This window comes from Lacerta agilis, chromosome 1 (genome assembly GCF_009819535.1).
Source record: "Lacerta agilis isolate rLacAgi1 chromosome 1, rLacAgi1.pri, whole genome shotgun sequence".
Taxonomy (NCBI): domain Eukaryota; kingdom Metazoa; phylum Chordata; class Lepidosauria; order Squamata; family Lacertidae; genus Lacerta; species Lacerta agilis.
The window spans coordinates 83,016,791-83,036,677 of NC_046312.1; the positions used below are offsets into that span (position 1 = coordinate 83,016,791).

General features: G+C 46.4%; 1 protein-coding gene across 3 annotated transcripts in view; it reads right to left on the minus strand.

Annotated features, from left to right (window-relative positions):
• Window positions 1–12,375, minus strand: part of SPEG (striated muscle enriched protein kinase) — a 122,043-nt gene extending 109,668 nt beyond the window's left edge. The window contains exon 1 of one of the 3 annotated variants that reach the window (XM_033160073.1): window positions 11,576–12,375. In XM_033160073.1, the coding sequence (XP_033015964.1) occupies window positions 11,576–11,999 (424 nt within the window). In that variant the 5' untranslated portion in view covers window positions 12,000–12,375. Of the gene's footprint in view, window positions 1–9,119; window positions 9,199–11,575 lie in introns of those variants that run through there. The other 2 variants (XM_033160062.1, XM_033160103.1) reach the window with 2 other exon arrangements.
• Window positions 12,376–19,887: the final 7,512 nt, after the last annotated feature.

A 19,887-nucleotide genomic window follows, 5' to 3' on the forward strand; every position in this document is an offset into this window, starting at 1 on the left:
AAAAGATGTCTTCAGACACTGCCAATGAAGAACAAGAAGCTTCTTCTGTCCCAGGTATACCACTCTTCTTAACAGAGGACTGTTACTTTTCAAATCCATGGTTTGCTCAGCAATTGCCAACGTCTATTCGTGGTCCATTCCCAGACACTTCGATTTGCCTTATTCTGCCTAGGATGGATCGCCTCCCTGCCACAGTCACACTGACTGCAGGCCTAGTTCGAATCACAGATTCATCGCAGTTGCTGATCCCAGGATTTTCAACTGTTCCTTGTGTCCTAACGAAAGGTTTGGAAATTGCCAGACTCTATTTGCTTACTTCCACGCCTACAGCTCCTGTAGACTCTTTGCCTCCTCAGGCAGCAATGGCGCTAATCAAGATTACAGAAGAACGCCCTCATCTCGTCTTAGAAATGGGTGGACGAAAGATCAAGGGTCTTCTTGATACAGGCGCAGATGTCACAGTGATCGCCAAAAAGGATTGGCCTGACCAATGGGCAACGACTGTCACCCAGGAAGTCTTCGGAGTCGGAGGTTTCGAACCCGCCCACCAGAGCGTGCATCCGATTACCTTCCAGTCAGACTCAGGCTCCATGGTGCAGCTCCGTCCACTTGTTATGGATGTGCCTATCACCCTTTGGGGTAGAGACTTATTGTCTAAAGCAAGAACTGTTGTCCATACGCATTTTTGATGTGCGCCTTTGCATCAGCGCCAGTACATGCTCTTCCACTCACATGGAAGGAAGGACCCCCTGTATGGGTCAACCAATGGGCGCTGACGTCAGAAAAGCTCGCTGCAGCAGAGGCCCTAATCAAAGAGCTGCTACACCAGGATCGTGTGCAACCCTCTAATAGCCCTTGGAACACTCCAATCTTCGTCATCAAGAAGAAAAGTGGAAAATGGCGTTTGCTTCAAGACCTGAGAAAGATCAACGAGAGAATTGTTCCAATGGGTCCCCTTCAATGTGGACTTCCTAACCCTAACCTCATTCCTAGAAACCATCAGCTTGCAATCATCGATCTCAAAGATTGTTTCTTTACTATCCCGCTAGCACCTGCAGATCAAGAAAAGTTTGCTTTCACTCTACCTGTGTTCAATAACACCAGACCAGCTTCCAGATACTCTTGGAAGGTACTCCCTCAAGGAATGGTGAATTCACCGACTCTCTGCCAGAATTTTGTGGATAAAGCATTACAGCCTTTCAGAGCACAATATCCAGCCTTAGAAGTTTGTCATTACATGGATGACATCTTGATCCATGGAGAGAAGGTCTCAGAGCATCATATTGAGCATCTTACGCGCATCCTGAACTCTTTTGGGCTTTGTATCGCCCCAGAAAAGGTACAGCGCACTGCTCCATTTCATTACTTGGGTCACAAACTGCTTCAAGATACAGCCCTGCCAGAGATGCCGAGCATAGTCATTCCAGAATCCTTTACCTTAACACAACTGCAGCATCTCTTGGGACAGATAAACTGGGCTCGAAAGTCTCTAGCAGTTCCAACATCTGAACTCTCGCCATTGTTTTCTGCTCTTAAGGGACATACATCTCCTTCAGATGTTATTCCATGCACCTCTGAGATGCGTCTTGCTTTACAAGGGGTAAACACAAAACTGCATCAGATAGCTGTAGATCGTGTGCCAACAGCTAACTGCACTCTTTCATGTGCCATTTTCACTACACCAAGATTGCCTACAGCAGCTTTATACGTTCCGGATACTTCCTCAAAAGTGGCAATCGTGGAGTGGATTCATCTTTCACACACGCCTCAAAGGAATGTGTACCCCAGTATGGACGCTGTTGCTGATCTCCTTGTTAAGTGCAGAGGCCGTGCAATTCGCCTGAGTGGAAATGATCTGCTTTCCATCTACCTTCCTTTCTCTCAAGAACAAGTACTGACTTTGATTCAGTTTTCAGATAGTTTCCAGATTGCTATTGCAGATTTTGTCGGTTCATTCTTGTATAATCCTCCTAAGGACAAAAGATTCACTTTGTTGCAACAAGTAAACTATCACCTTTCATCCATGTTGGTGCTTCAGCCTATTCCCACTGCAAAAACTCTGTTCACAGATGGCTCCTCTTCCTATGGTGTCCTTGCATGGCAGGAGGATGGGCAATGGAAGACTGTGTTTACAGAGAAACAACTTTCAGCACAAAGATCGGAACTGGCAGCAGTGATTCTCGCTTTTCAGACTTTCACTACAGAAGCATTCAACCTCGTTGTAGATTCTCAGTATGTATATAGACTGTTATCATCGCTTCCAGTTGCTTATCTGTCTCCATCCATGGACGAAAATCTCTTTAATTTGTTCACGCAGCTTCAAGAATTATTACAGAGACGTTCATTTCCCTTTTTTGCTGCACACTTGCGCTCTCATTCTAACCTTCCAGGATTCCTGGTGGAAGGAAATGCAGTAGCAGACGCTGCCCTCAGGACTCTAGCTTTCTCCTTGTTCGACAATCCTGTGACAAGCCATGAAACTTTCCACCAATCAGCAAAGGTTTTACACAAGACCTTCAACATTCCAATGTCACAAGCAAGGGACATTATTTCATGCTGCCCTTCGTGCTCCAAGTCTCCTATCTGCTTGCCATTTGATGCTGTAAATCCTCGAGGCACGGAGGCGAATCAGCTGTGGCAGATGGATGTGACACATGTCCCAGCCCTTGCTCCAATGTCTAAGTTGCATGTCACAGTGGACACCTTTTCAGGTTTCATTTGGGCTACAGCACTGAAGGGAGAGACTACGAGGCACGTCATACAGCACTGCATGAGAACCTTTTCAGTTATGGGAAAACCTCAAGCCATTAAAACAGATAATGGCCCGGCCTATGCTTCTCAGGCCTTTAATGACTTTTGTGTGCAATGGAACATTTCCCTGTCCCACGGGATTCCGTTTAATTCGACAGGCCAAGCTCTCATTGAAAGGACACACCTCACTTTCAAAACTCTGCTCCATAAACAGACTGCAGGACGTCACCTTCCAGCCTCGGAGATCCCTTTGGCAGTTGCAAAGGTGCTGTTCACCTTAAATTTTCTTCTCTTTCCACATAACAAGCCTCATTCCCCAGTGGATCTCCACTTCAAGAAAGAAGAACAGCTTCCTCGACCTTTGGTCTCTTATCGCCTCTTGCCTGACATCGAATGGCGAGGACCAGTTCCACTCATCACTTGGGGTCGTGGGTATGCTGCAGTTGCACTTGAAGAAAAGGCTGTTTGGGTGCCTGCCAGATGTGTGCGCCCTTGGAGAGCCAAAGAGCCAGCTTGAGAATATCCAATTCACTATCTGACTGCACCAGTTTCCAGTGTCAAATGCAGCAACTCTTCAAAAGTGCTCAACAAACAGCACCAGTTGAGTTCTGGGCAGTTTGCCTTACCCTCCTACTGCCTAGGCCTTTTGTTTGCCTCTGGGCAGCCCCTCTGGTTCCTGGCTGCCTGGATTTGTTCCAGTTACTCTCTTACCTGCATTCACTAGCAGATCACCTTGATTTGCTTGCTTAACCTCCTTTCTCCTACAGGTATCGTTGTTTCTTCAGAACTCGATGTTTCAGAACTTTCCTGAGCTCCATGAACTTTTCCTGAGTTCCAGAATCGTATAAACCTGAGTAGAAGACGACCGGCAACTCATTCATCGTCTTCATCTTCCTCGCCAGTGTATTTTGCAGTTCTAAACCTGTCCTGTACTTTTATTGTACTTATAGAAAATTGCATATTTACCTTTGTATGCTTCTTGAAATATCCGCCTCGCATGTTACATGTGTTTTCCTTATAGCTTGGTAATTAATAATATGAGTGTTAATGTATACAAAGCTTTTCTGCAATGGTTTCCATTTAGAGTATCACAATCTTGATGATATGGAAATGTTTATGTAAGGTCAAAACATCGTCTTTGTGCAGTTCTAGTCATAGACATATTTATGCATATATGTTTAATTTCAAGAATTCTGAATCTCCACGTTGTGCTTACAAGAGTTGTGGTCTAAACTGTGTGTTTTGATATTTGTATACTTTATTTGAAATGCTTTCTTTTGGTCAAAGAATTGGTCATTCTCGGATTTGTTCAAAGTATATATGTCAAGTCTGGTGACACCCTACCCTCTTGGTACCCCTTTTCTTTAAAAAATCCCCCTCTATATGCTACCTTTGGCAGTAAACCAGGTTCCCAGCTTTTAAATCCCATCTCGTTTTTGCTGGAAACCCTTGCGTAGATGGCTTAAATCCTTCCTCATGGTTGGGAGACCTTTACTTAGGTGGCTTAAATCCCAACTCACGGCTGGAAAGCCTTTACTTAGGTGGCTTAAATCCCCTCTCTGGAATCGGACCCTAGTTCCCCGTTACCTGTGGTCGCTGTGGTAAGTCCAGAATCTACCTTCCTGAAAGTTCCCTCGATTCTGTAGCCTCAGAGCCACAACCCTTTTCCGTTACCTTATCCATTTTCCTCAGTTTTCCAAATAAAAATTAAAAAAATGGGGGAGGGGTCTGGGTAGGCTATGTAGCCCCAGCTCTAGTTATATTTTAATTTTGGGTCCCGGATCGGGACCTCTCTTATGTTTGGGCAGTCGTTATCCGTTATTTTTAATTTTGGACCTGCATCAGGTCCTCTCTTGTGTTTGGGGAGTAATTTGTTGTTTTACGCTGCACGCGAAAGTATATATGCTTATGAGGTGATTTGTTGTGTTACACTACATATTGAAGTATTTATATATGCCTAAAAGGTTTACAGTGTATCGGATCGATCACTTTTTATGTTCGGCCAGTGGTTTGTTATTTTCATGACTTTATTGCTACATTATTGTACAAGTATTTCCTCCTATGAAAGGGGTGGATGTTGATGGTATTGCTGGTGTTTATATCACAGTCTTGATGTAGACTTTGGCGTGGACACTGTCGGCATTGTCGACGTTCGCCTTTTCATGTCAAGGCTTATATCAAAACAAATGGTAATGTTTGTGTCAGATAAATGCTTATGATATCTCTAACCTTCTTTTTTTATATAACTAAATCAAAAATAATTTAATTTAAAACAAAAAAAGAAAGATGATATGTCGGAATACGTTTCACGGATCCGCCATGGATTCACATTTATTTGGTTATTTTATGAGTTTTTCGAGGTCTACTTTTGGTATAACTGCGCGCAAAAGCGAAAGTGAAAGCATGAATGAATAGTGTGGTTCACTTATGAGATTAATCCGCCTTTATTTTATAGTTCCGGTCATGTTCAAAGTTGTTAATGAGCGTTAAACTTGCTTCCCGCCTTTTTGGAGGGCAGCAACAGTGATTTTATTGGTTGAGGCATGAATGATGATGTCACGTTTGTTCCCTAATAAAAGGCAGAGGCACCCCGCTTAGGCAAGGTTCGCGCGTTCACGTTCAGTTTAGGTTAGTCAGCCACGTTCTCTTTTTAGTTGGGTTTTAGTTGAAGTCAAGTTTAGTTTAAGGGATTAGGAGCGGGCTGGACGGGTTGGATGGGTTTTTCTTTAGTTAGAGTTAGATCGCGGAAGATCATTCGGTTTTAGTTTTAGATAGGTTCTTTTAGGTTAGCCTAGGGTTAGGCCCGCGGAAGATATTTCGGTTTTAGTTTATTTAGTTAGCCTCGCGGAAGATTGGGCGCGCAGGGACTTTAAGCTTAGGAGAACTTAGCTTAGGGGACGAGCCTATGCGGGTTCTGCCGAAGCCACTAAAGATACAACCGGTGTCTGTCTTCCTTTGGGGTTAAAAGGGGGGAGTAAAGTAAAATTTTTAATTTCTTTAAGTTGGTCCGTCTATTCAGAGTCAGGGTATATATTTTATTTCACGAGGCAACTTTTCATTAAAGAAGGCAATTAGGAACTCACACATCATCAGAGTCTTCAATTGGCTTACTCATCATCCTTCAGACTGTGAGACTTGGCCGGCGACCGTGCTCAAAAGCACGCGGAACGCTGGCCGCTTTCCCCGCAACTGGTACCTCGTGCATAACCAGTCCAAGGCCGTGCACGAGGAGCTCCAGCACCCAAACCCCGACAAAGCCGCCCCTGGTGAACCAGAGCAGCGCACAGAAACGCTGTTTACCTTCCCGACGGAGCGGTACCTATTTATCTACTTGCACTTTGACGTGCTTTCGAACTGCTAGGTTGGCAGGAGCAGGGACCGAGCAACGGGAGCTCACCCCATCGCGGGAATTCGAACCGCCGACCTTCTGATCGGCAAGCCCTAGGCTCTGTGGTTTAACCCACAGCGCCACCGTGCCCCCACTGTACTGCAGAACAATTGCATTGGGGGAGGCATTGTGTTTTGGGGAAACGGGCTGCCTCCAGACTGTGAGTATTTTGTGGGAGGTTTTCAAGCAGGCAGATTAGATGAAAAGTCATCTCCCACCGAGCCCAAATCATGATGAAGAAGCTTAATTATATCACTTCAAATGTGGAATTATTAGCGTCCCTAAATGAGCTTTAACTTCCCGGCAACCTGGGCTGGGGTCCCCTGGATCTCTGATCACCAATAAAGTGCTTATTTCCTCCTCATGCTTAGGCCCTGCCTCTGGGTTGAAAATGGGGTGGGGTTGGTGGCATAAACAAAATGAGATGTCCATCCCCTTCTTCCTCAGACTATTACAATCCATAGCATCTGGCTGGTCATGGTTAGGAACGAAAAAGGTTCTGATTGAGAAAGGTAACTCATACATTTTGGATAAAGGTGGTCTGATTGACATCAGCGGTAGAATTCCCCCCACCTCCTAGAAAACTCTCGTTTTATCAGTACTAACCAGACCCCTACCTCATACCATGGTATACTCTTAGTAGAAGCCCTGGATTAGGATCATAGAATCATAGAGTTGGAAGGGATTCTCAGGGTAATCATTTTGACCAACCCCCTGCAATCCGGGAATCCAGCCCACAGCCACCCCCAACCTCAGCCTGCCCTTATTGAGCTCACACTCGCCTGCTTTTACTCACAACCAGTCCAGGGGTCTGGCTATCACCATCCTCCTCCTTGGTGTCATGGTTGCCCCTTGTAGAAATCAGCAGGTAGAGTCCAAAACAGAATTAACTGGCTCTGCCTGTCATTGGCTCTAGCTCCACCTACTGCTGGCCTCCTGTGTTACACCTTATCAGTCCCCATAGACTGCCTGATGCCCTGCAGTGCAGGGGAGAGTGCTGTGAGTACTGAAGTAAGATCACGCTGCCAGTCTCTTTGGCTTGTGGTAATGAAATGGAATGGCCTACTGGAATAGCTCAACTGGTAGAACATGAGAAGCTCAGGGTTGTGAGTTTGAACCCCATGTTGGGCAAAATCTTCCTGCAGTGCAGGGGATTGAACAAGATGACCCTTCCAATTCTATGATTCTATGCTGCTTGCTGGGACCACGATGTGGCAGGGCAGCAGCAGGGGTAGGTATGTCCCAAGTTGACAGCTGTGGGTCCAGGTGTGGACACACTTATGCCTGCCACCAACATCAATCCACCCCACCCCACCCCATCTTGGTCCTGCTGAGTGGCAGCACTGCCTCCACCTCATGCACTCCACCTCATTGTGCATGAGGTGGTAACTGAATTGACCCCCATACTAACAGCAACAACAACACTTTTGATTTTTCTTGTCTCCACTCAGACATCGTGCGCACTTAAGAAGAGCCCTGCCGGATCAGGCCAAAGGCTCACAGTGGCCAACCAGATGCCTATAGGAAGCCTACATGCAGGAAAGTATATGTGGAGGTCAGAGCATGACGACATTGCTGGCCTCACGCCCAGCATCCATGTGGCACCTCCTATGTGCCTTGGAAGTCCAGACACCTGCCTAGGGAAAGCCTATGTGCAAACACCTGTTCACATATAGGCTCCCACGTGATCAGAGACCCTGGTTGCGCAGGGTTTCTTATGGTGTGGAACTTTCCCCGTGCAGACAGCCCACATACGAGTATCCAGAGGGCATGGCCAGAGCCACGCAATATGTTGGGGCTGAGGCCAGCAGAGCAGTCCTGTTGCTTTCTTCCTCTGTGTGTATGTTCTCTACACATAAAGGTAAAGGTAAAGGGACCCCTGACAATTAGGTTCAGTCACGGACGACTCTGGGGTTGCAGTGCTCATCTTGCTTTATTGGCTGAGGGAGCTGGCGTACAGCTTCCGGGTCATGTGGCCAGCATGACTAAACTGCTTCTGGCGAACCAGAGTAGCGCATGGAAACACCGTTTACCTTCCCGCCAGAGCGGTACCTATTTATCTACTTGCACATTGATGTGCTTTCAAACGGCTAGGTTGGCTCACCCTGTCGTGGGGATTCGAATATAGAGAACACCTGTATGGGATAATTGCTAAGCGACATTGAAAGCAGGGGCATTGCTAGGTGGTATTTAAAAGACTCAGGGCACAGGCCCATGACACACATTTGCAAACAACAACAAACACCTATATGCCAAATTGTATGTACAGGTGTGGATGGTGGGTGGGTAGAATCTCACCAGCCCTGGGGTTTGCGGTGTGCCTAGCTGTCCTGTAAGAAAAGTAAATTCCTTCCTCCAGTGGCAGCAGAGCAACCTTAAATCTGCATTGCAAACCTACATTTTTGTGTTAAGAGAAACAGTGACTTTGGGGGGGGTATCTATAGCCCTCCAAGAGGCTGCTAGCCTACAATTCCCATTAACCATGGGCATTGGCTGTACTGGCTAGGACTGATGGGAATTATAGTCACAGTGTCTGGAGGACGACAGGTTCCCCATCCCTGCTGTAGGTTCTTCCCCATAAGAACCATTCATTTGTTCCTTGCACACTGCATTCAAGTTCACAAACAAATGAACATAATGGGTGGGAGCCAGAGGAGCAGCAACTTTGTGGGCAGGAGTTGTCTCCCTGTGATGAAGGAAAAGGTTTCATACCCTCCATCACCAAGCACATAAGTTAACATTAGAGATGGGCCCTCCACCCCGAGGCCTAATCCATGCGATCCTTCCCTCTTACATAGAGGAAAGCAACATTATGCTCAGTTAGCCTCACATCATATTATATGGTGGTGAGTGGGGAACCCTTCAGCATAAGAAAAATGGCTGCCTCAACAAGTTAAGACTGAACTCCTCTATGCTTCTTCTCTGTTACCAATGTCTCTGGAACCGAAACCATTAGGCCATGTTATAAATTGCTACTCACCTATCCAGGCCAGCTGCAAAGTTGAGTGCCATCATCCCCAACCCTGGTCAGTCAGCTTCTTAAGCTGCAGCTTACCTGGCTCTGAGGAATCCCTTGCCATATTGAATTTCCCACAATGCCTTGGAGTGGACTGGTGCGTTTTGGGCAGTTTAACACGGCCAGTGGCTTCCCAGACTCAGGGAAGGAAATAGGCAAGCAAGTGGGCTGAAGGGGCATCTGCCTCAGCATGGGCAGATCCTACCATGGCCTTTTTAGCTTGGCATTTACTCAAGTGTTCCAGATGCTCATTCTGGCCCTGTGTCTAACAAAGGAGGCCCAGGAAGAAGGTAGGCCTCCCCAGACTGTCTAAATTAAACAAAGCTTGAGGATTTGAACATACTGTATTTGTTTCCTCTGCAGACACTGAATGTGGAATGGGGGGAGGGGGGAGGTAAATTTACAAGGCTCCCGTCCACACATTCCCCGTGAAACTTTTGGGCCATATTAGGGCCAGGGTTGTTTTTCCTCTGTCCCAGATGTATCTGTATCCATCCAGGTTATGACCTTCACCTCCCTGACAAAATGGGTGCCAGTGCCATCAATTCCCCAAGAGGAACAGCTGCCATGTGATTCTCTGGTGGTTTGGACAATGTTCAGAGAACACAACCCAGAGATGGCGCCAAATGCGTTTGTAACAAAAATATGGGATTTTTCAGGAATGTGGGGACCCCAAGGCTGCAAAGATGGCAGGACCCTCCCTAACACATCAACAGTAGAGTTGCCAAGCCTGAAAGGGTTGTTCTCTGGCTCTACTGTCCTTGACGCCGATTCAGAAAAACAAACCACACCTAGCAGTGTTTTCCCTTCTACGCCTCTCTTAATACTGTTAAAGGGAAAGGGGTGTTTTCCCTGTGTTTTCTAACCCAGCAACCCCAACATTAACCCTAAATCTGAGCAGAGATCACAGAACAGGATGTATCGCCTCTGCACACGCCAGTCCTGGCCTATGTACTGCCGCCACCTTCCCAGTGGGCCCACTTTAACCCAAACCACCACCTCCCCCTATCTCTGATGCAAGCCGTGATGAAGGAATCTTCGGTTGGTAAGCATCAGCTTCTATTGCGCACCCAGCACCACTGCAGAACCACAGATCATATTAAGTTTATGGAGGATGCTGGGAGGGAAGGATGATTCAGAAGATGGTGCCAGAAGCAACCTATGTGGCAGGGTGCCGGCAGAGTGTGAGGCATTTTTAATTTCCTGAAAGGACTCAGCTTTCAGATGCTACGGATTGCTGTGCTCACGTAGTGGGTAGGAAGGATGTGCCTGTCTAGAGCCCCTTATCTTTTCCAGGTTTGCGTTGCAGTTAAAAACACAGCCTTTGATACTATCTGCGCCACAAGCTGAATTCTCTTGCAAGATTTCAGAGGACCCTAATAGGTCCTCCAGGGGTCTGCTACCTAATTTCAACATCAAAATTCCACCAGCAGCCAGATTCAGAGCTGCTGGGAAGCCTTATCGCAGACATGTAAGAGAAAGCTGTGGTTATTAGGAACGACATGGAGCTGCCTTATAACAAGTCAGGCCAGTGGTCTATCTTGCTTAGTACTGTCTACACTGATTGGCAGCAGCTCTTCAGGATTTCAGGCTGGGCTTTCTCTCAGCCTTACATGAAGTTACGGTACCTTATGCATGCAAAGCAAGTGCAATTCCACTGAGCTACGGCCCTTCTGTAAATAGGGATTGCCACTCTGTATGTGCTCAGAGACACTCTCTTCCTTATGTTTAATTTGTACTCCAGCGATGACAAAAAGTATGGGGAGTGCACAGATTCTGGGGCTCCTGCTTCAATTTAGTCCTAATATCTATCTACAGTATATCTATCTATCTGTCTATCTATCATCTATCTATCTATCTATCTATCTATCTATCTATCTATCTATCTATCATCTATCTATCTATCATCTATCTAATCTATCACTAGCTGCTGCTGCTACAGCACTGCTTTGCCCAGTTCTATCCAAGGAAAAAGGCCCAGATGCTTACGGGGTGACAAGTCTTCAATATGGCCTGAAGGAAGCCCCCATTCTTCCTGCAATGCCTCTACCTGTGGCAGAGAGCTATTCCATGCCTCTGATACATTTCTAAAGAGGTGCGGGGGCTCAAGCCTGCCCAAGAGCCAACAACCAGAGTGGACCCCTTGCACTACTAATCCCAGAGGCATTCCTTGGAAACTGCTGTGTTGACTCACTCTGTGAATGGTCTAAGGCATAATTTCACCACTTCTAGGGCTGCGCTGGAAAGAGGGAGAAGCCCTAGCTGTGGTTCAACCCTCAACAGGTCTGAAGACCTGGAGCCACCCATCTCTGAGAAGAGCAGCAATCATTGATCCTTTCAGAAAGCTTCTTGCTGCCGGTGCAGAGACTAGGCAGAGCACCTTTGCCCACCGCCACCACCGCCTCTCACTTTGCCCGTACCTTCCATATCTGCGACAGTCACGGTGGCGCTGCTGACTGCTTCGCCATGTTCATTCTTGGCCACGCATTTGTAGACCCCAGCATCGGCTGCTTTGCTGCTGCAGATCCGTAGGCTGCCATACTCCTCCTCTTGGCCGTCCTGCTCCTTGGTGGATGCGATGGGCGCTTTCTCCTTGTACCAGCTCAGGTGTGGCTGGGGGCTGCCCGCCACCACGACCTTCAGTAGGATGCTGTGGCCGATGCTGACCATCGTGTCCGTCAGCTCCTGCAGGAAGACCGGCGCAGCAGCAGCAGGGTTTCCCTGCTCAGTCGTCGCAACTTTGGCTCTTTTGGGAGGGATGGCAGGGCTCGGGGGAGCTCTCCCTAAGCCCCTTCCTGTTCCCCCAGCCGGATGGAGGTTGCTCTGCCCCTGAGATCTCTGCATGGCTCAGCGGGGCCTGCACACCCTGTCACGTCGAGTACTGCCTGGGCTTGCAAATCTATTCCATAACAAAAGCCCCTCTTCTAGCAGGCTGGGAATCCCACCGGCCACCTGGGCCCTGGCAGCGCTCCCCAAGCAGCCGTCCCCCTTGCTTGATGTTCACCCTCTGCGTGCGTGTGACCTCCCACCCCCGGCTGCTGGGTACCTGCCAGGGGGCATGGACTCTGCAGCCCCAGGTGCCTGCCCACCCAGCCGGACAAAGTCCCAGAAGGTCATTCCTCTGCCGGGCAGGGGGTTATTTTTAGGATGCTCTCAGGTTGCAGCCAGCCCATCCCAGCACTTCAAGGGAGCCGGGCTGGTTGGTGCAGGCTGAGCCGGCCCTCCTGAATTTGCTCACCAGCAGCCGGCCCTCCTGAGTTTGCTCACCAGCACTCACTTCTCCCCAACCGACAACTCCTAAAACTTTCCCTATCTCTTAGCAGGCTTGGTGCCTCCCCTATCCCAAAGGATCTCCCTATTTTTTTCTTTTCTGTGGAGCCCAGGACTAATGAGTCCCCAGCCCCTATGCAGTTTCCAACATGCGCCCCCCCCCCCCCCGGTCTCCCCCTGCTCCTCCTCCTCCCAAATAGCAGCTGCCATCTGATGTGTCACATTCCTTGACCCAAGCTGAGAAGAGCAGAGCACATGACTGGGGCGGCTTAGCTTTCCTCGCAAAGATAGACATGGGAAGATGGGGCTTTCCATATTAAGGCCTTGGGGGCTTCTCAGGCTCAGCCTTCTCTTACCTGTCCCTATGCAAACCGTGCTGGGGACACCTGGAAGACTGGCTGGGGAGACAATGGGAGCTTCCAGGCCCAGCCTGCTCCTTGAGTGTTTGTCCTGATTTAAGAACATAAGCAGAACCCAGCTGGATCAGGCCAGTGACCCACCTGGTCCAGCTTCCTGTTCTCACAGTGGCTGACCAGATGCTTGTGGTGAAAGTGCAAGCAGGATCCGAGCGCAGGAGCACTCTCTCCTCTGCTGAGGTCTCCAGCAACTAGCATTTGGAAGCATTGCTGCCTCGCAGTTGTGGAGGCACAACATAGCCGTCATGGCTGGCAGCCCTCAGTAGCGCTTTCCTCCCTGAATTTGTCTATTCTTCTTTTAAAGCCATCTAGGTTGATGGCCATCACTGGCATTTGATCCCACACGTGTTCCAGTGCATTTCCCCCCAGCCACTTTCCTTGCTGTAAAAAAAAAAGAAAGTAAGTCCAATCTTTGGGGGAAATGGGTTTGTGGTGCAAGAGCTCCCCAGCCACTCTAATGGCGCATCCTGATTGCTGATATAAGGTGGGATCCCACCCCCAAAATAGTTACAGTTTTGAAGTGTGTTTTCCCCATGTAGCCCAGTGGCCACAAGAATATTGGAGTACAGATCTTTCAAAACATTATCCACCCCTACTCCCCAAAATAGAAAACCCTTTGGTAACAGTTTTTCCACATCCTCTGCAGAATCCATATCTACATTTAATAACGCTTCACACTTACTTAACCGTGTATGCATAGCACTCTTCTTAATCTATACAACCCACTACTATTTAGACATAGTCATATACCCCCCAAAATCACCAAAATCTTACTTTAATAATTTATATAAATTCGTTAAATCTGCTTCCAATATTTCTAAATTACTTTGCATTACTTGTTGTTGTTGTTGTTGTTGTTGTTGTTTATACCCCACCCATTTGACTGGGTTTTCCCAGCCACACTGGATATGGGGGGGGGATTCAGCTAATGTAGGGCTGCCATACATCTGGATTTTGCCATACATCCTGGATCTTAGGCAAGTCAATCGAAAATTGGCACTTCTGTAAAAAAAAAAAAAGCTCAACAATTTTTGGGGTGTCCTGATTTTAACTTTTCGAAATGTGGCAACCCTAGTTGATGAGCCCCGTCCAATAGGGCTTCCCACTTCTCCCCCTGCACACCCTCATGCTCCCCAAAATTGGCTGGGGGATAGGGGGACCCCACAAACAAAGCACAGGGAGAAGAGAGAGGTGATCGCTCCAGCTTGCAAGCTGCAATGCTTGCACAGATAGAACGTCCATCACAGTGCAATGTTGAATTCTGCCCATTAATTCCATAGATTGCACTTCCCCGTATATTGCTTTTTTATTGCACAATGTTATAACATAACATAACAACATAACATAACATAACGTAAAGTATTATCAGTAATATGGTTTTTATCCATCTATAATGAGCCTCCCAGTTTTAAGTTGAAATACCAATGAGCTATCTCACTAAAAACATACTACACAAACAGTACAATTCATCATTCACATTGTCTTTAAACTCTTATTTGATATTGTAAGGGATATCACTGAAATATTCCAAAAGCTGTCTGTAAAGTTATTCAAAATCCACTTTGTTCTATTTTCTCAATAAATCTCCACCTTTGCCTCTGTAGTCACCAAATGAGCCCACCAAAACAACCCATTCCTCTGGCTGCTCCCCTCTGGTACATTTGAAAACATCACCTCCAATGAATCATGCACACACACACACACACACACAAACACACACAAACACACACACACACACACAGAGAGAGAGAGAGAGAGAGAGAGAGAGAGAGAGAGAGAACAGAGCCAAAGAGTCTCTAAACCCGCAAAGGACAGGATGGATAGAAAAGTGGGATAGAAAGAGGCTACCAGCCAGATTTGGATAGTCAGAGACATGCAAGCAGAGAACAGCTCTCCTATGGGGCATGTGGAACCATTTATCCACAATACTAATTCTGCAAGGGGTACCAGACAGGAAGCTTCACAGTGGCTTCTACTGCTCCACCAGCTTTTTTTTGGTGATGCAGCTGAGTGTTTGGAGATAGCAGTGGTGTAATGGAGAGGGAGCATAGTTCCATAAATTTGTTCAAAGTAAGAACAATGATGTAAGAGTGCCTGGATGATGGGTGGACACAGGGTGAGAATGAAGTGTTAGAGTTTTGTAATAGATTAGCACAAAAGAAAAAGGTGAGTGCAGAACAAAATTAGATGCTAGATACGGCCTTCCTTTTCTTAGATAGGGTTCCCACTTCACACTAGCAGTTTAAACAGTAACACTTATTGTCCTTGCAAAACTGCATTTTAGTTGGCTGTGGCTGACAATTTTTTGTCAAAGCTCAGTATGTTTTTTAAGAGCTGAACCTCTGCCGTCAGAAATAAGTACCATTGGGTTCCTTACTCCTAGGAAACTATGCATTTGAGTGCAACCATGCTGATTCTAATAAACTGAGCATCATGCTGTGTGCTGCTGCTCTTTGTGGTGTGTGTGTGAGAGAGAGATTATATACACCTATAATAACTGATCAACACATCTCTCTGCATTTTGGGGTTCTTCTTGAGGATGTAGGTGGCTATGGTGGGGTCTGTCATTATCATCATCCTCGTCATCATTACTGATATCGTTATTATTTATTAAACTTCTGTACCACCGATCATCCAGAAATTGCAAGGTGGTTTACAAATGACTCAGGACTCTTGCACATCAGCATTTACTACTACCACCACTGCCAGAAGGGAAAGTGGGAGGTAATATGATCTGGTTTGTAGCAGGAGGCAGAAAGGAAGATAGCACTGGTTTTGTGTTTGTGGAGTGGGTGGGGTAGAGGAGAAATAAGAAACACAGCCAGGGAAGATAAAAAAAATTAGGGTGTTGGAGTAGGAATGGAGAGAACGTGCAAGTCCCCACTTGGCCATAATGCTCACCTGGGGCAGATTAAATTGGAGGGGGCAGAACAATGCACATCACTATGAGCTCCTTGGAGGAAGGGCATGACATAAATGTAATGAATTAAGAGAGGGAGGCTGGCAAGAGCTGGTAAAGATGGATGGGAAGAGAGGGGGGAGGGAGAGAGGAAGAGGAAGGTTATGGAAGCACAGGCAGATGAAGCCAGATCAGAGACCTGAGAGTGCAAGAAAAAAGAGGCAGGGAAAGGAGAGAGAATAGGGGGGGGGGGCACAGAGCCAGATAGTGCTGGCTCAAGGATTTGGGGGCATCTGCTAAATCTGGGGAGCCCAGGGCCAAGAAAACAGGAAGGATAAGCTCTGCACTGGAGGAACATTGGCAGAGTGGTAAAATCAGCCCTAGGTTCCAGCTACATGATTTGCTACAGAAGGCTCTGACAGGTGGAAGAGCCAGGAGCAGCCCACAGCCTTATGTAGGATAACCTTAAAAAAAACAGCCCGAGAGAAATTGATGGATAACAATAATCAACAATCATAAAACGCAATGAAAGCAAAGGATCATATTAAGGCCCCTCCTGCTCTGGGATTCAATCCATTGTGGAGAACTATTGCATAGCCTGGTGCCAGGCCGGGGGAAGGGTTGAACTATGCTGCCACCTGCTGGATATCGGTTGCCTTTCTCAGTTAGTTGATCTCATGAAAGAAGGAAAAAGGATGCCCGTGAAAGAATGTGCTGCATAGGCTGCATTGGATCAAGCAGATCCTTCAAATACGTTGCACTCCTTTTGCATTAAAAGTTATTTGCTTGGGCCCCAAAAGAACCTTGTCTCTGCCAAAGTGACTTGCGGGGGGGGGATGACTTCCCATCTCTGTTCTTGGTGAAAGTCCTGTCTGCAATCTATTTAGGGTAGGAGTGAGGAACATTTCTCAGCCCAAGGGCCACATTCTGACCTGGGCAACCTTCTGGGGGCCACGTGCCTATGGCAGGCAGGGCCACAAGCATAGGGTGAATTTTACCTTTGTACAGTAGGCTAACAAAAACTTTAACAAGTAAAGGGGAAATTTTATAAGTTACCTTGCAGGACCCTGTAAACAATTAAAAACACAGGCAGGATCGTAACAACACTTGTAATGTAACAAGAACTATGGTAAGAATGGAATTTTAAGGCAGGACAAGAGTCTCAAACAAACATGTGCTCTCCCAAGCCCACATTTCCAGCATTTCTGTCTCAATGACATTTATGCTGCCTTGGTCATGTCCACAGAGTGGAAGATGTCAGGATCCCCAAGGAGGTGCTTTATGGGGGAGCTGAGTTGGCAGACCAACTCTGTATTACAAAGATTTCTGCAAACATGGCATGAAGGCTGACATCCACAGCGCCTTGAGACAGTCAGGTTGTGCGTCCACAGCAGTGGCCAAAGGAGGAAGGACTGCTGGGAGGAGCACAGAAAAAAAGAAATGTCCTGGTGCATCTGTAGCAGTGAAACCAGAAGCCTTCATCTGCCGTACCTGCAATAAAACATGTCTCTCCTATGTTGGTCTCCACAGCAGGCGCTATAACTCTCTAGCAGTTTCACTTTATGCTTGATGGCGCACTCTTCCATTGTCTCTTGAGACAGACGGATGCCAACAATAGGACCCTACCTTGTAGGCTTGTTGTAAGGGCTTTGAACACTCAAAAGGTGCTATATAATAAAGTTGTTATTGTGCCTTGTCAAGGAAATGAGCACATCTCAGGGGCTTTAAGCCTTTGAAGATGGTGTAGCAAATGAAAAAAGAGAGAGAGAGCAAGTCAAAATATACCGGTAATGACGAACGCATTTCTCCAACTCTAGTTCTATGTGGGTCCCAGGGACCCCTGGTGAAACTGAATAGTGCTTCAGAAAATGCCAAACACCCCCACATGAAATGCTAAGAGCAAAGCTCCCCCTTTTTCTTAACCGAGAGCAGCTGATATTCCACATGAGGGTAAAGAGCCTTCTGGCAAATTAGACAAAGATGATAGAAATCATGGGCTTACATGCGGGGCTAATGAGAGTTTGTGTTTGGTGGGGCTGTTATTGCACCAGCGAAGGAAGCTTAGCTAATAAAGCAATCCTATGATTGCAGGGGGTGGACTTGATGACTCTCAGGGACCCTGCCAACTCTACAATTCTATGTTTCTGTGCAATTCTATTAGAGATGAAAACCTGCCAAATACTCTTTTTTAGCCCTGAGCAATGAACCATTTGTTGGTTCACATGATACAATTACTCTGAAAGGAAGCCACACTCCCACACATGCTCATAATAAAGACATCTATGCATGGTGTGAGGCACAGAAAAGTTTGTGTCATTACCCAGTATTCTCCCATGCAGGCAGTGTGCAGAAGTATAGAAGTATAAATGGGTGTGTGTGTGTTTAATCTTATAAACCAAAAGAATGACAAATCTTCTCTTACAGAAAAGCAGCAGCATGAAACATCAATGTGCCTAAGGGTGTCGCCAGATGGACCTTTTATAGCCTTTCTCTGTGATTCGTTCCTTTTGTTTACAGGGAATCCACAAAACATCAACCCTTCCCGACAAGCTGTTTATTGAGCGTTCGTCCTGATTTGCTTGCAGGTGTATTAGAAAATGTTAGCAATTTAATTAGCATTCACTCTGATTTGTTTGTGGGGAGGTTAATTTGACTTTGCACCAAAGCAGTATCATTTCATATTTCCGGTGCATCTCCCTGACACTTCTCCTCATTGCAGACAAAGCTCATTGGTGCATGGAGAAGGGTCATCACTCAGCGGTGGATCTTCTGCTTCGCATCCCTGGCTCAATCTCTACCCATATCAAGTAGGGCTGGGGAAAACGCCTTGCCTGAACCCCTAGAGAGCCATTGCCGTCTTAACGGATGCTAGTGAGAATCCCCAGAGTGTGGGGCAGTTAATATTCATTCATGGAAAGCTGGCATACACAGAGAACAAAAGAGAGCAGGGAAGGCAAATATCAAGTGTGTGAACTCAGAATTCTTCCTTTGGTACCAATACGGTTCTGTAATTCACCCGGCAGTTGGCATTCGTACATCTTTGTGCACAACATTGGACTGGGAGGGGAGATGTAGAATTCCTGGGTACAAAGTGGACGTTTCGTGCTTATAAAGTATCTGGTGAGCGATCCAGAAGACAACACAGCTGTCAGTACATAGCGGACAATATTAAGTGGAGGGAAGAAAGCTTCATCAAAAGATACACCCATTTTAATAAAGAATATGAGAACTTATTAAACATTACCTGCTCAGCCCCTGCAGCATCCCAACATCTGTAGTATTTCATATAATCAAATTAATGTTGATCCAGGACCAGGACATGAGAGTTATGGATACAAGGACTCTTATTGATTCAAAAGCCAGGTGATCTATGGATTTTAAAACTGTGGCTCTTCTGGCCCCATGCTGGTGTGTGTGTGTGTGTGTGTGTGTGTGTGTGTGTGTGTGACAGAGAGCATATGCATACACATGTATCCATATATATACATGCATAAACACATACATGTACATATACTTGTTGAGTATTTTCAGCTCATGGTCAATGATGGCCGCCTTCCGTGAATCATTGGCCTGCAACAGGCCAGTGGACAAGCTTGTAGCTTGCTCTTGGATTTCCAGAATAGTGTCACTAAAAGTAACGTCACATTAGTTTTTGCAACTATATTATGCATCAACAAACTTTACACGTTATTAATATTCTCAGTGGCAACTGATAATATTTCAACTGTCAAAATGATTTTTTGTACTGCCTAAATGCTTAGGAAGGCAATTTCTGTGCAGAGACAGCCTTCTGTCACAGATGTATATTTATGTGTTAGTTGTGAAAGGGTAACTTGTTGATTGCAAGACCAATTTCAGAAACGAACGTGTTTGTTACTGGAATGTAATGATACTGCAGTATGATAAGTATTTGATGCTTTTATTGTTGGTGATTAATGCTAGGTTTTTTTTTAATTATATGGTTGTCAATACATATGTCTTACAGTTTCTTGTGACAAAGATGTTCAAAGCAGGCTGGGAATTATTATTCATTACATTGCAACTGCATCCATTGGCTTTGCCTGTTGTGCTTTCCCTGCTTTTGGTGAAGCCCCCTTTTCTTTTGTTTGCAGATATAAGTCAAATCTCACACTGCTTGGGCTGCATT